Source organism: Trachurus japonicus, chromosome 24, assembly GCF_045865225.1.
Source record: "Trachurus japonicus isolate A0001 chromosome 24, Traja_1.0".
Classification (NCBI taxonomy): domain Eukaryota; kingdom Metazoa; phylum Chordata; class Actinopteri; order Carangiformes; family Carangidae; genus Trachurus; species Trachurus japonicus.
Window position 1 is genome coordinate 4,073,124 of NC_140930.1, and position 16,485 is coordinate 4,089,608.

The 16,485-nt window shown below is 42.3% G+C and overlaps 1 protein-coding gene across 1 annotated transcript in view; it reads right to left on the minus strand.

The window, feature by feature from the left end:
• Positions 1-16,485, minus strand: part of col12a1b (collagen, type XII, alpha 1b) — a 173,210-nt gene that overhangs the window by 99,251 nt on the left and 57,474 nt on the right. The window contains exons 22-29 of the mRNA XM_085770776.1: positions 15,799-15,928; positions 13,163-13,308; positions 11,140-11,269; positions 9,659-9,795; positions 6,340-6,469; positions 4,999-5,138; positions 2,029-2,161; positions 1,874-1,891 (exon numbers count right to left, since the gene is read on the minus strand). Of these exons, the coding sequence (XP_085626902.1) occupies positions 1,874-1,891; positions 2,029-2,161; positions 4,999-5,138; positions 6,340-6,469; positions 9,659-9,795; positions 11,140-11,269; positions 13,163-13,308; positions 15,799-15,928 (964 nt within the window). The remainder of the gene's footprint in view (positions 1-1,873; positions 1,892-2,028; positions 2,162-4,998; positions 5,139-6,339; positions 6,470-9,658; positions 9,796-11,139; positions 11,270-13,162; positions 13,309-15,798; positions 15,929-16,485) is intronic.

Below are 16,485 nucleotides of genomic sequence, written 5' to 3' on the forward strand. Positions count from 1 at the left end.
TGGTTTAATGGTGGCATTAAGACAAATGAGTCACAGTCATGGAGGTCTGTGGAGGATGATGACGACATGTTACTGGTCAAAATTCACACTTTCTGCATTTGAAGCTCTGGATCTACGTTCACACCACAATCTGCTGCACCTCTGGAATATGACTGAATATGATTTAATTATTTATATTACAAGATTAGAAATGAGAAAGAATAGAAAAACTAATTTGTTCTTAAAGCATTTTTGATCAGCTGCCGAAAAAATAAAGAAACCACTTCACTTACTATTTAGGTATGTGTTTGAGTAAAACTAACATTTTTATTTTATTCTATTAACTACTGACAACATTTCTCCCAAAATTTAAACGAAAATATTGTCATTCAATGCATTTATCGGCAGAAAATTATAATAAATATTAAGTCTTTCAGACCTTGAATAATAATAATGTTCATACTTGTTCATAAATAACACAACACAAACATTTTAACTTAGGAAGAGTTTGTAAATCAGTGTTGGTGGGATAATGTTTATAATGTTCAATCCCAGCAGTGGGTTTTATAATCTTCCAACCAGATGTGGTTCAGGTGATCGATCACCTCATCAGTGTCTCATTAAGTAGAATGATTGTGTTTGTGTTGCTAATTTAAAAAGAACTGGAATGGACCGAGTGCCAGACATGTAGAGATTCTTTTTAAGAAACATTTGTGGAAGTGCTCTCTTCATTTTTTTCCGCGGCTGTAAATCATGATTTGATTTGAGTTGGACACGACAACCACAGAAATCAATGAGAGTGATTCTGTGGCTGCAGCAGCTGCTTCTGTGGGAATTTATTGTGTTTTCAGTTGATGCACAATCAGATGTGTTGATATAAAAACAATTGATCGAATTCCTTATAGACCGAATCTCCTTGTTGTTTACATTCTACTTCCGGGTAGAAAAGCAGCACGTAATTTGAATGAGATCAATAGTAACGAACGAGAGTTTAGCTATATATCATATTTTTCACGCCCTATCACCGTTTAGACAAATCTGAAATGATTGAAGAAACATTACTATTTCTGTGTGTGTGTTTTGTGTTGCTATGTGTTGTATTTATTCAGTTTGGGGGAATCACAGTGTCTAGAAAGCATCAGTGGCTCAGCTGACAGGGACAGCTAACGGTAGCTAAGCTAACGGTAGCTAAGCTAATAGCAGTAGCTAAGCTAACACCAGGACGTCAGCTGTTAAAACCCTCCCGTTGTGGGACACGACATGAAACTACTCCAGTTAGCTCAGTCATGTTGGAACTCAGATATCCGCTGGAGAAAATATTTTTTCATGGAGCGTTTATTGAGTCACTGAGTTATTAAAGTTAAACAGGTAGCTAACCGTTAGCCCAGCTAATCTATGATAACCATGACTAATTACAAAAATGTGCACACAGAAATAGTAATGTTTGTCCAATCATTGGTTTTATAAACTTTACAAACATCAGATTAGTCTAAACGGTGATATAGTGACATGAAAAATTAGATAAATATAGCAAAACTCTCGTCCGTCACTATTGTTCTCATGCTGGTTTTCTACCCGGAGGTAGTTGTAAACAACAAGGCGATTCGTTCTATTGTCATTTCCTTCAGTTTCTATTGGCCGGCTGTACTAGCCACGCCTACTGTGGACTGGCGGCTGCAGCAGCACCGGCGCTGTGCTCAGTGAGGCTCAGCCGCTGGTGGTTGTTTTGTGGTGAGAACGTAACAGCGAGGCACTAAAAATGCACAAGACATGCAGTTAAGAAAATAAAAAAATTAAAAAAAGTGTGCTCCGGTCAACACTGTCCCGTATCGTCCACACACACTCATCAACATGACAGTGAAGAGGAACCTGTCCCTCTCACAGAGACACATACCCTCCGGAGCCTTTAACACTAGAAAGAGACGTTGAGAGAACAACACAGTTATTTCACAGTCACATCACTGAGGGAAACATATGCTGCTGGGTTGGGTTGGGGTTGTTTGTTTTGTTGGCTAGGGGGGGGCAATGGGGGCCGAGCGGCCGACTTACATGTTTTCTCGCTCCCCATCAGGTCCTCGCTCTCCGACTCGTCGGGGTAGATGGCCGTGACGGTGACGGCGTACTCGGTGTCCGGGTCCAGGTTCTCCAGGACGTGAGAGGTCTCATCGCTGTTCAGGATGGCCTGAGGAAGAGGAGGAGGGGGAGGAGGAGGAGGAGGAGGAGGAGGAGGAGGAGGAAGGGGAGACATGGTGAGGAAGGTAGAGTGATACTTTAACCCCTTAGGGCTCTGAGCCTACTTCAACTGTTTTGATTTTTGCCTTTATATACCACATTAAAAAATGGATAGTTAAAGGATAGTTGAACATTTTGGCAAATCGGCCCATTGCCATAATCCCTATAGTCATAGCAGTAGGTTCGTTACCTTTAATTGTCGGTGCAAGCTATTTTTAGAACGGCGGAGCAGAGCTGTGAGCTGCTCAGAGCTACGCTACGGAGGCTCATTATGGGATTTCTTGGTTTCCCTCATCAAACTCATCAAATACACAATCCAACAACTCCACAACGCTCTGGTGGACAAGTTGTGAGCTGCACATTCACCACGCTATGAGATAATAACAGGACCTACTGTTATGACTATAGGGATTATGGCAATGGGCCAATTTGCCAAAATGTTGAACTATCCCTTTAACCATACTCATGTTTGGTTTCGTTTTTTTCAGCAGGACTTGAACTCTATGATATAGAGAGTTATTTCTCCACTTTAACCTACTTTATTAACACATAAGGGACAAAAATAAATCAACATCTCATATCGGCTGATTCCACCACTTTTTTTTTTTTTACATTTTGTAAAAATTGTTTTACAAAAAGCGTTAAGTCTCAACCAGACTCTGGTCTCCTGAACTGGTCTAAAAAGGAATAAAAGCCTCAGAGTCTCAGTTAGAAGTCGGGTCTGTTTCTATTTTCTACAAGTTCTTGTGAATGTACAAAGTGATCGCCTGTTTGATCCCTTTCTGTCTGAGCTGCTTCATTCCTGCTACAGTTCTCAACGGGCCTAAACCCGGTCCGACCTGCGGGTGTTGAACGTTATTTCTCGGATGCAGCCAAAAAAAGTTCTTTTGGACCTGAACCCGGTCATCATGTTGTTCGGTCCGTTGAGACTCTGACTGACCCGAGTAAAGGGGGAGAGCCACGTTTATTTATTAGAAGTTGAATTGGTGCTGATTAAACTTGAAACTTGAATTAATACTTAAATGGATGCTGTCCCATATAGACGCCTGTCTCTAAATAAAAGAAGCTGCTATTGGAGAATTTATGGTATAAGGAAATAAATGCAACACCTTCCCTAATTAAAACTTTCATATCTCTGGTTTTTACTTGGTCTATCAGTTTCAAATCTGCTCTTTGGAGTGAAGTGGACGGCAGCGCTGCAGGTGAGCCAGTGTTTCTGTTGCGGCGCTTCTGAGGGTGAACTTGAGGGTTTGTTGAAAACATTTCTCAAGATCCTCTTCGGTTTTGTTAACAGGAAAGAAACGCTCTAAACAAACTAACTCTCTGTATGTAAGGACGTGGCCTCGCTGACAACATCATAGTTTGTGTTTAGCCATGTTGGTTCAGTGTGAAGACGACACACTAGAGAAACGTTTCCTTGTGATAAACTTAGAGCGGAGCCCGACGACAGCTCAGAGGAGTCTTATATCCAGCTGACAGCGGGTTTCATCTCATTCACAGATTCTTTGAGCTCATGTACGTCGGGCGTGGAGAGCGGCCGGGGCCCAGAAACCCCGGTGGAGGGCCAGGGAGGGAAACAAAGAGGGCTTTATTGTTGCTTCAGCTACACTGGGATGTTTTTGCTTAAGTCCTGGCAAACACAACAACTGTGTTTTGCGAGGCATGGCAGTTTTAAAGGATCTGTGAAACCACAATGGATCATTACTGAAACCTTTTGTTTTTTCACTTCTGTAATAAGAAATATCTCCAGAGACAAAGAACTGTTTTACTGGAAGGTTGAAGGGTTGAATCTGAGCTGGAGTCTTTGTTTTATAAAGCTGAATCTGCAGGTGTGTTTTGACTCTCTTGACCTGAACCCCCCACTTTTACCTCCACGTGTTGCGTTCAAGTTCAGTTTTAATCACAGGAAGGAAACAGCATCAAGCTACAGGCAGAAAAAAAACAGAAAAAACAACAACGGTGCAGCGAGGAGGCAACTGGAAGCAGATGTTTACTGTCACAGAGAGACGGCCGCGTCCAAACGAAGCTCATTTGCATAATAGACTCTTCGCTGGGTTATTCATTTCTTCAGCTGCCAGCGAAGCGTTTTCGACGACAAGTGGAAATGTAAAGAGAAAGAAAACACAAGCAGAGACAATCTGGACTCAAGATGTCAGAGGTCTCTTTCTCTTTCTTCATCCGAGTGTTCGAGGATCAATTAACTATATTTGTTGATCAGTTAAGGCTGCTATCACAGGTGTTAGCTATTAGCGAGTCACATTACTGAATGGAAAATCAACCTAAGAACATAGTGATGGAGTCAATATATTCAAAAAAAAAAAAAAAAAAAAGTGGAGATTAAAGTGGAGTGTTGTCTGTGATGTGGTTAGGGTTGCAAAATTCCGGGAATTTTCAAAGTTGGAAACTTTCCATGGGAATTAACGGGAATATATGGGAATATATGGGAATAAATCCGAAATTTGCAAAATTGATTGGTGAGGGTGAGTAATATTTTACTCAACATTCATGTTTTTGTGGTTCAGTAAAAGAATTGATTGTTCATACAAGAATTGAAACTTGATAAAGTTTTACTCACAAATAAATCTGTTGAAATGTCTTGTTTTTTAATTATATTATTTTGCATTTTGGATGTCTGCTTATGACGAAACAAAATAAACAAAATATTTACATTCATGTTTGGATATGATACAGTTTGTTTAAATGAATTACCCCCAATTTCCAGTTAATTCCCATAAATTCCGGAAATTTACTGGAAATTTTCCCTAGATGTGGTGTTTTCAGACTCACAAACTGGTAGTTGGTCTCTCCCTTCTTGGTCCAGCCGATGCGGTAGAGAGCCACGTCGGGAGCGCCGTGCTCCCAGGTGGCTCGGAACGACGTCTGGGTGACCTCGGAGAAACTCAGGTTCTTGGGCGCCGGAACCACATCTGTTCACAGAGAGAGAGAGAGACACACAACTTTTATTTACTACACTTTGTTATTGCACAACTATTCCTGTCAATGGACACAAACATCATCAATTACTCAAATACTTTTACAAACAACAAATCTGTCAACCACACACACACACACACATAATAACTTGGAGAGGGAGAAAAGAAAGAAAGAGAGGGGGAAAGAGAAAGAAATAAGTAAAGAAAGAAAGAAAGAAAGAAAGAAAGAAAGAAAGAAAGAAAGAAAGAAAGAAAGAAAGAAAGAAAAAGAGAGGGGGAGAGAGAAAGAGTAAGAGAAAGAAACAGAAAGAAAGAGAGGGAGAAAGAGGGAGAGAAAGAAAGAAAGAAGTAAAGAAAGAAAGAAAGAAAGAAAGAAAGAAAGAAAAAGAGAGGGGGAGAGAGAAAGAGTTAGAGAAAGAAACAGAAAGAGAGGGAGAAAGAGGGAGAGAAAGAAAGAAACAAAGAAAGAAACAAAAAGAGAGGGAGAGAAAGAAAGAAAGAAACAGAGGAAGAAAGAAAGAAAGAAACAGAAAGAGAGGGGGAGAAAGAACGAGTAAGAGAAAGAAACAGAAAGAAAGAAAAACACAGAAAGAGAGGGAGAAAGAAAGAAGTAAAGAAAGAAAGAAAGAAAGAAAGAAAAAGAGAGGGGGAGAGAGAAAGAGTAAGAGAAAGAAACAGAAAGAGAGGGAGAAAGAGGGAGAGAAAGAAAGAAACAAAGAAAGAAACAAAAAGAGAGGGAGAGAAAGAAAGAAAGAAACAGAGGAAGAAAGAAAGAAAGAAAGAAAGAAAGAAAGAAAGAAAGAAAGAAAGAAAGAAAGAAAGAAAGAAAGAAAGAAAGAAAGAAAGAGGAGGCGATGTCATGAGAAGCAGTGTAGCTCAGTGTGTGTGTGGTTGTTTGCATGTGTGTGTTCGTGTTTGTGCTTGTGTGAAAGTTTGTTTGCGTGTGTAAATAAGTGCACGTGTGTGTGTGTGTGTGTGTGTGTGTGTGTGTGTATGATGAGAACAAATTGCTCCTCGGTTCAGGAGGGACTGATGATCACACACACACACACACACACACACACACACACAGTTTTATTGGTGTTCAGAGAGAGTCCCGCCCTCTGAGCCGAGGAGGGAAAGTGATGTCACACACATTCATACACACCTCATCACTGACTGACGGACACACACACACTCACACACTCACACTGACCTGTGATGGCGCTCCCCACCATGGGGTTTCCCGGCCCCTCGTCGTAGATCGGCGTCACGGCGACGTCGTACTCGGTCTGAGAGATGAGGCTGGAGAGGACCAGAGTGGTGATGTCACCGTTCACCTCGACCTGCACAGGGAATCAAACAGGCGATCAATGATCAATCAACTCTCTTCTCTGATTGACTTGCAGGGGGTTATTTAAAGGGATAGTTCAACATTTTTGGCAACTGGCCCATTGCCATAATCCCTATAGTCATAGCAGTAGGTTTGTTACCTTTAATTGTCGGTGCAAGCTGTTTTTAGAACGGCGGAGCAGAGCCGTGAGCTGCTCAGAGCTACGCTACGGAGGCTAATGGGATTTCTTGGTTTCCCTCATCAAACTCATCAAATACACAATCCAACAACTCCACAACGCTCTGGTGGACAAGTTGTGAGCAGCACATTCACCACGCTATGAGATAATAACACAACGTTACCAGACAGAGTTGTTTTAGAGGTAAATACAGAGACTGCTTGATGAAAAACTGTCCCTGAAGGCAACGTGCATCAGTGGTTTTGCATGAATTTCCCTCTAAAACAACTCTGGCTGGTAACGTTGTGTTATTATCTCATAGCGTGGTGAATGTGCAGGTCACAACTTGTCCACCAGAGCGTTTTGGAGTTGTTGGATTGTGTATTTGATGAGTTTGATGAGGGAAACCAAGAAATCCCATAATGAGCCTCCGTAGCGTAGCTCTGAGCAGCTCACGGCTCTGCTCCGCCGTTCTAAAAACAGCTTGCACCGACAATTAAAGGTAACGAACCTACTGCTATGACTATAGGGGTTATGGCAATGGGCCAGTTTGCCAAAATGTTGAACTATCCCTTTAATAACCAATAAATGTGTTTGATGTGTGTGTGTGAAACTGAATGTAAACCAGTTGATCCTGATTTAAAAACGTGTCTCCTCTGAGTTCTGGACTGAAACACTTTGCTGCTCACAGAAAAAGTAAAAAAAATGGAAATTTGGACTCATAAAACGCTGAAGTTGTTTTTTCCATTTCAGGAGAGAGCGGAGTGAAGTCGGCAGCAGCAGCAGCAGCAGCTCGGAGCTCGGAGCTGGAGTGTTGTGGTGTGTGGGATCCTTCAGAGGAGTGTAGCTGAGCTGATGCACATCATCCATCAGCAGCTCCGACTCAGAGCTGCTGCTGCTGCTGCTGCTGCTGCTGCTGCTGCTGCTGCTGCTGCTGCTGCTGCTGCTGCTGCTGCTGCTGCTACAGCTTCACCCTGTGAGGTTTCTATCGTCCTGTGACCTTACAAACATTTTCAAACCAGTTTTGTAGCAAAATTGTTGCTTTTTTTAAATGTTTTTTGTCTTAAACTCTCCTGTTGTCCTCTGGGTCAAGGAAGGAAGGCAGGAAGGAAGGAAGGGCGAAAGGAAAGATGGGAGGAAAGATAGAAAGAGGGAGGGAACAGATTGGGTCAAAAAGGAGGGAAGAAGTAAGGACGAAGGGAAGGAAGGAAGGAAGGAAGGAAGGAAGGAAGGAAGGAAGGAAGGAAGGGAGGGGGAAGGGATTGTGGAAAGAAGGAAGGGAAGAAAGATGGAGGGAGGGAACAGATTTGTTCAAGGAAGGAAGAAGGAAGGAAGGGAGGGAAAAAGGATTGTGGAAAGAAAGAAGGGAAAAGGGAAGGAAAGAAAAAAGAAGGAAGGGACAAAGGAAGGAAAGGAAAGAAAGATGGAAGGAGGGAACAGATCAGGTCAATTGGATCAAAAGAGGAAGGAAGAAGAGGTAAGGACGAAGGGAAAGAAGGAAGGAAAGAAAGAAAGAAGGAAGGGAAAAAGCATGGTGGAAAGAAGGAAGGGAAGAAGGAAGGATGGAGGAAGGGAACAGAAGGACGACAGGAGGGTTAAACAGAGGAGAGAAGGAGGAGAAGGTCACAACCAGACGATGATTCAGACGGGAGTTTACAAGACGGAGAAGAATGAGGACTCGTGTTCGTTATTAATGGTCACGAGTCAGAACACAAGTTTATCTAGAGATCAACTAATCAGCCTGCAATAAAGTTTCACTGGAATAAATCATAGAAAAAGTTCATCCGTCCAACAAATCAGTCGAATTTGAAAAGAAAAGACGTCTGGCAAAAAGAAAAAGTGCAAAACAAATTGTTCTGAATTGAGACAAACTGTTCACACTGATGTGAAACCTCGACCCCAGTACTTGAGTAAGAGTACAAATACTACTGGTCAAAATTTACTCTGTTACAAGTAAAAGTAGCTCAGTCGACATGTTACTCCAGTAAGAGTAAAAAAGTACTTGCTTTTAAAGGTACTTAAGTATCCAAAAGTACATGCTTTTAAATTTACTTTAAAGCAGAAGTAAGTGGTCCGGTCGTTTTCGCTAATGCTGCGTTCCAGGCAGGCTTTTGAAATCGTAAATTACAGCTTCAAGTCACAACTTATGACTTTGTAGCGTTCCAGGCAACCCACTCGTGTTTTTCCGACCTGTTTTACCGGTGAAAGTCACTATAACGGCCACTTGTAACTTCTGACCGGTGAACTCGTACCAGATTGAACTGGTACCACTTCACAGGTCGGAAAAATACAAGTTTCCTTGAACGCACCATAACAGTCCTCGTCCCTACGTCGCCACATTCACGGCGTCCCTTGGCTGCACACACAGCCCTGCATGCCGTTCTCTCTCCTCATTGGATAAAAACTGTAGGATACGATAAATGTTTTCTCTTCGGCTCAGAGCAGAGCAGAGGGACTGACAGACCCGTGTTTCAGACCAAACACTCTATAGAAGTGATTGCTGTCGGAAGATATAACTATTTAAGACTTATATTAACACAAATATATCACTTACTTCTGCTTTAAGTAAAAGTAAGAGTAAGAGTAAATGTCTTATTTTTCACATCAATGAATGACTCTAATTGTTTCTAAATGAATGTAAGGAGCTTTTAACTCTTGTTTCTGAGAATGAACTCTTTGAAAGCAGCTGCACTGATGTGCTGCTTTTAGGGGTTAGGGTTTCCTTCTCTGACAAACACAGTTTGTGTTCAATAGGATTTTAGAAAAAAAAAAGAGCAGACCTAAAAGTAACCAGTACTTTTCAGCCTTCCTAGAAATTAACTCCAGTAAAAGTAAAAACCTTTGTCTTGGAAATGTATTCAAGTAAGAGTAATAAGTACCAATGAAATCTAGCACTCAAGTAAAGTACAAATCCTCTGGATAAGTACAGTACTCAAGTAAATTTACTCTGTTACTGTCCAACACAACAACACAACAACACAACTAGAGGAGGTAAAGGAGGTAAAGGAGGTAACGGAGTCTCACGTCTTTCACGTCTCCTCCCTCTGGTTTGTAGGTGATCATGTACTTGCGGACGTTCCCCGGAGCGGCGTCCCAGTTGAGCCTCATGGTGCTGTGTGTGACGTCGGTGATGGTCAGGGACCCGGCGGGAGGAACGGGCACTAGGGGGGGAAAGGGGAGGAGGAGAGGGTGAGGGGGGAGAGAGGGGGGGGCAGGGTGAGGAGGACAGAGGGTGAGGACAGAGGGTGAGGACAGAGGAGACGCTGAGTGACTGTGACGCTGCAGCTGATAAAGAGCAGCTGCTGGTGCTGCCGAGTCTGGTTTCTATCTGTCTCTCTGCAGCTCTTATAAAACAACTGTTGACATGAAAAATAAAACACAGATTCTACCTTCTCCAAAAAAAGCTCAGAACTTTTTTTTTTTTTAACTTTTTCTAATAAAAAATAAATAAAAAAGTGACATTTCAAAAGGATGTGAGATCCTGCAGCTTGTAAATACACATGACTCATCACTTTTTCCCAAATTACTTTTAAGGAAAACATATTTTATCCAACACTCGTTGACAGATCAACGTTTAAAGGAATACGCCAACTTTTTTTTTTGTGTGTGTGTGTCTTGCCTCACTGCCGAGTCCATGACCAGCAGATAGACACCATCCTTTCAACTGTGTGTGCAGTAACAAGGGAGATAGAGCCGTATCGCCCGTAATTAGCTTAGCTCAAACACTGGAAGTGTATGGGTAGTGTTAGCCTGCCTCCACCTAAAGTCATCAGAGAAACTCTTCAGCAACTCTAAACGGAAACCGGCGGGCCGATCTTCGTCTCAGAGCTGACAAAACTCTCCGGTAAGACATCTTGAGCGGTCAAATGCCGGTAACGGGACGAGATCGGTCAAAACGGAGGGTTCAAGCAAAGACGCTTTATTTTGGTTCAAGCTAGCTACATCGAGGGTAGGTTAGCTTCCTGTTTCAAAGTAAAAGCACAAATTCTATCGTCATGGTTTTCTGTATGTAAAGGGCAACGGGTGTTTTATTTTGTGAAAGTAACCGGAAGTGCGTTGGTCACAACGGCTAGCTTGAGTAGCACCGAATTCGACCAAACAAAATTGTAAACAGCTGGTATTTAGACAAATTAACGACACACTGCTGATCTAAACGGCTACTTTCTCGTCTAAACATGTTTGAAATGTTGATAAAGTGATATATTTACAGAGTTTAGAGCTCGGGTAGGAAGCAGGCTAACACTACTCATACACTTCCAGTGTTTGAGCTAAGCTAATTACGGGCGATACGGCTCTATCTCCCTTGTTACTGCACGCACAGTCGAAAGGATGGTGTCTATCTGCTGGTCATGGACTCGGGAGTGAGGCAAGACACGAAAAAAAATAATGGCGTATCCCTTTAAAAACAGATTTTCACTTCATGATCATCTCCTCTATTCATCTCTAACCAATCACCATATCTACGGTTGCTACAGTTACATCTGTCCAGCTGTGTGGATACGTACAGGTGACTCCTTGGCCCTCCAGTGGGTCGCTGGCAGCTTCTCCGTGCAGCGCGTACAGGGTGATGGAGTAGGCCGTGTTGGGCGTCAGCTGCACCAGCTGGACGGTCAACACGTCTCCTCCGACACGAACCTACAGGAGGACGAGGAGAGAATCTGATCAGATCTTGGATAACTGATCGGATCAAATCTAGAAAATAAGTTGTTTCAAAACTAAAAACAGATTAGTCTTGGTTTTAATCTGGATCAAACCCTCAGTTTGTGTTTTTCAAAACTTTTTGGATTCAGGAAACTTTGATCCAAAGCACCAGGATTATTCAGATCCCAGCAGTTTGGTGGATTCAGGAACAAAATGTGATTTAAACTCATTCAAACTGGTAAAATAAACAACATTTATCATGTTGTATATATGAATTTATATCTTGCGCCTGATTTTTAAACCATTACACTAATAAAGTTAACTTTTAATTATTCCACAAATGAAGAACTTTTCCCCAACTACTGGATATTTAAATGAAAATCTAAAATATTTGAAAAGTATTTGACTAAAATGCTTTTTTTAATAGTTTGTTGTGAGTCAGATCAGGTCTGGCTGTTTAAAAGAGAAACACAGAAACAAAAAACAGCACAGAAAACAATACATACATCCTCATCATTTCATATAAATACACCTGGACTGACCCTGTGCTGCTGTTTCGCCTGTTCTTTTACCGACTCTGAGCAGGAACCTGAACACAACACTGGTTTAAAACCATCAGTGCACCAAGACTCCAGACTGGAGATGCCAGAAACACACACTGAAATCCACTTACTGTAATCGTGATATTTTCTACCCATAATTCCCTGCTCCACAGCTTCAGGTGCATATTTTCCATCCTGCATTAAATCATCCTGCTCAGCTGTGTAGGTTAACACCACAGAGGCGTTCACTTCCATCCCATACAGCATCTGTTCTGCTTATATCATCCCCCCATGACTTCAGGCCATGAGCTAATCTTTGCCATTACCCCAAAATGTGTGTGTGTGTGTGTGTGTGTGTGTGAGGGGTTCTGCTTTTTGTGTGAGCTGCAGAGCTGACACACACACACACACACACACACACACACACACATTAAAGTCTGAAGGACAGTTTGTGCAGGGATGAATTTGCAGGGATCATGGCCATTTTTATGCATTTTAATGTTGACACTAAACCTATATGTATGAGTAACATAAAGCCACTGTTTTTATTGCAGAAAAGAGAAGTGCACAGTGTTGATTTCAGGGCTGTTGAAACTCAGAGAGTTGGAGCTGAATTTGGGAACGGAGCAGAAAGAAAACTTTTGCCTGCCCATTTGCAGAAGTTATTTGTATCAGTTTCACAGGAGAAAATGTAATTTAGCAGCAAAATAGCAAAGATTTAAGTTAAAACAAATATGTATTTCTGTGGCGGGTGTTAAAATATGGAATTCAAAGGAAGAAAAGGGCTGCATGTAAAGGGCTGCATGTAAAAGTAAAAAATAGGGAAATTATATAAAATCATCTAATAAAAAAAGAATAGTACGACGGAGTATTAGGGCCACATTAAGAAAAAACACAGACTTCGAGAATAAAGTCGTAAATTTATGACTTTAAAGTCGTAAATTTACGACTTTATTCTCAAAGTTTGTGATTTTTATCTGTCAATGTGGCCCTAATACTCCGTCGTAGAATAGTTATGGATTTTTGATTTGTATATTGTTGGCTGTAAACTGTTTCATTATTATGGCATTTCATTTTGATGTAAACGTTTTGTTTTAAGAAAAGGAGCAGGTATTATACGATCTCTTCATCCTGCTCCTTTCCATTCCCAGGACTGGAACGAACAAATAAAATGAAAAAAGAAAATGAATTCAGACTAAAGAGACTAAACTATAGACGAGTGAAGAACATGAACCAGAATCTTTTCAGCATCATCGGCTGAAAACTCAAACAGATCTGATAAACTCAAATTAAACTGCTTTCAAACTGCTTTTTCCCGCTGCACCTGGAGGCAGCATCACCTCACCTCTTTCTCCAGCTGGGTGTCGGTGGCGTTCAGGGCCTTGTAGAGCAGCATGTAGCCGGTGGCGCCGCCCGCCGCCTCCCACTTCACCCTCATGGTCGTCATGGTCTCATCGTACACCTTCATGTTGGTGGCGGCCGTCAGCGGCACTGAGGCGACACACACACACACACACACACAAACACACACACACACAAAAACACAGTCACAGTCAGAGCAGCGAACCACTTTGATGTGAGTCAGCGTGAAGCCGCGGCCTCAGAGAGCGACGTGTCTGGTGGAACAACAGAAACTGGACACTTTGATGTGATGTGATGTGATGTGGAGCGTCGGAGCAGCAGCGGGCGGCCGAGGACACGGCGCGGGAATCAAACCGCCGGACCTCGTTCTGATATCTAATATTCAGAGGAGGTTTTTTTGGCTCCATAAAAGGATAACGACACAAACAGGCGACACCGGGGTCAGACTGCAGAAAGTCCCAGGCCGTCCCAGGGAGATCATAAAACCTCAGAGCTTTTGATCTGCAGGATTTTTTTGGTATCAGATGTCAGGACTTGTATTTTTGAAAGGATTTTTTTTTCTAGGTTTGTTTATTTTTGTTTGTTTTGACTGATTGGACATTTTTTTTATTTTATTTTTTTGTCCTTACTTGGATTCAGAGATTAACACAAACCAAAGTCGGTGCAGGAATCTGACTTCTTGGACAAGTAGATGTGAAAACATAAGCTCCAGAACAGACGGGGAAAGTATTAGTGAGAGGAAACTGTAGTTAAAGGGATACGCCAACATTTTTTTTTTACGTGTCTTGCCTCACTCCCGAGTCCATGACCAGCAGATAGACACCACCCTTTCGACTGTGCGTGCAGTAACAACGGAGATAGAGCCGTATCGCCCGTAATTAGCTTAGCTCAAACTCTGGAAGTGTATGGGTAGTGTTAGCCTGCCTCCACCTAAAGTCATCAGAGAAACTCTTCAGGAACTCTAAACGGAAACCGGCGGGCCGATCTTCATCTCAGAGCTGACAAAACTCTCCGGTAAGGCATCTTGAGCGGTCAAATGCCGCTAACGGGACGAGATCGGTCAAAACGGAGGGTTCAAGCAAAGACGGTTTATTTTGGTTCAAGCTAGCTACATCGAGGGTAGGTTAGCTTCCTGTTTCAAAGTAAAAGCACAAATTCTATCATCATGGTTTTCTGTATGTAAAGGGCAACGGGTGTTTTATTTTGTGAAAGTAACCGGAAGTGCGTTGGTCACAACGGCTAGCTTGAGTAGCGCCAAATTCGTCCCAACAAAATTGTAAACAGCTGGTATTTAGACAAATTAACGACACACTGCTGATCTAAACGGCTACTTTCTCACATAAAAGTGTTTGAAATGTTGATAAAGTGATATATTTACAGAGTTTAGAGCTAAAATGAAATCAGCTTCTGACTGCTGATTTCGGCTCGGGTAGGAGGCAGGCTAACACTACCCATACACTTCCAGTGTTTGAGCTAAGCTAATTAGTGACTTTAGGTAGGAGGCAGGCTAACACTACCTATACACTTCCAGCGTTTGAGCTAAGCTAATTACGGGCGATACGGCTCTATCTCCATGGTTACTGCACGCACAGTCGAAAGGATGGTGTCTATCTGCTGGTCATGGACTCGGGAGTGAGGCAAGACACACACAAAAAATGTTGGCGTATCCCTTTAATACAAACCAAAGTCGGTGCAGAGAGCTCTGTGCTGCAGGAAACTGACTTCTTGGACAAGTAGATGTGAAAAAATAAGCTCCAGAACAGACGGGGAAAGTATTAGTGAGAGGAAACTGTAGATTCAGCTCCTTCTAATCAAATCTAAAAGTCTAAAACTGAAACGATGACATCTTATTTCTAAGATTGATACAAGATGTTATAATCTGATTTTTTATGTCCATTTAACAGAGCTTTATTGTGAAACAGGTTTTATAAAGTGGAGGGTCTGCTCAGCGTCCTTCACACCGGCCTGTCGTCCAGACTCTGTGCTCATAGATATTAAGACCTAACGGAGTGTGAGTTTAAGAAATGACAGTAAATACAACCACAGCGAAGTGATGGAACAATCAGTTATTGTTTTATGACGCTGGAAAAACAGCTCGCTGTAAAAAAAAAAAATCAGTTGCACATTTAAGAACAAATAAAGTGAACATTAAAGGACAAATGTGCAAATAAAAAGCACTTAGAGCCGTGCACTTAACACCTCATTAAACTTTATCAGTTTATTTAAGATGGACGCGGAGACCACAGGCCAGATAAATAACTCTTTAACTGTCGTCCTCACCCACCGCAGCTCAACAGCATTGCATCATGGGACGCTGTTTGTGTTAAACGGTTTTCCGCCTCAGATCAGATGCTAAATATACGAAGTGTAAACAGAGCGCTGGGTGTGTGGAGCACAGACATCCACTTGTTTATCTGACGAAGCGTAAAGAGGAAACATGAAAGACGTTTCCCACAGCAGAGAGACGATGCTCGCCAATCACCGCCGGCGACCCCGAGGGCGACGCGAGCGTGGAAACTGGAGCGCTGTGTCCCGTTAAAGACACACAACAGGAAGTGGCTTCAGACAGGAAGTGACCAGAGGAAACAGAAGAGGAAGAGGAAGGTGGATCAGACTTACAGGTGGTCTCGGAGCCCTTCAGGGGCTCGGCGCTGGCCTCGCCCACCAGGGCGTAGACGTTGACCACGTACTCGGTCACAGGGGTCAGCTTGTCCAGGACCACGGTGGTGACGGTCCCGTCCACCAGCAGCTGAGAGGCAGAGGACAGAGGACAGGTTATCATCATGCTGTAGGAGCTGAGTAATATAAACACAAACATCCATGATGAAGACGACCAGAGAAACACAGACGAGCAGAAAATGCTGCAGATGAACTTTTCTGCTTTTCTGTTTCTGCTCCATCGTCTCCATCTGATCCGGTTGAACTGTTGAAGACATGTTGACGTCCTGTCCTCATCACCTACGTTACTGCGTCTCCCTACACTGGACACTGATTGCAAAGTCACCAAAACTCTGCTCAGATTAATTCGGTAGCAAAGTAGCCATCTAGTAAACATGAATGAACAACTGGAGGTTTTTAAGTCGTCTCTTAAAACTCATATTTTCTCCCAGGCTTTCAGACCTGTGTGAGACAAAAACGTGTTCTCTTGTTGTATATTGATTTGAAATCGTCTTTTTTTAAATATATCATTAGATTTTACTGTTATGTATTTTATGTAAAGCACCTTGGTCAATTTATAAGGTGCTGACTTTGACCTTGAGCGATAATTATCCTGTTATCCTGATGTCATCGCTACCAAAGCTACAA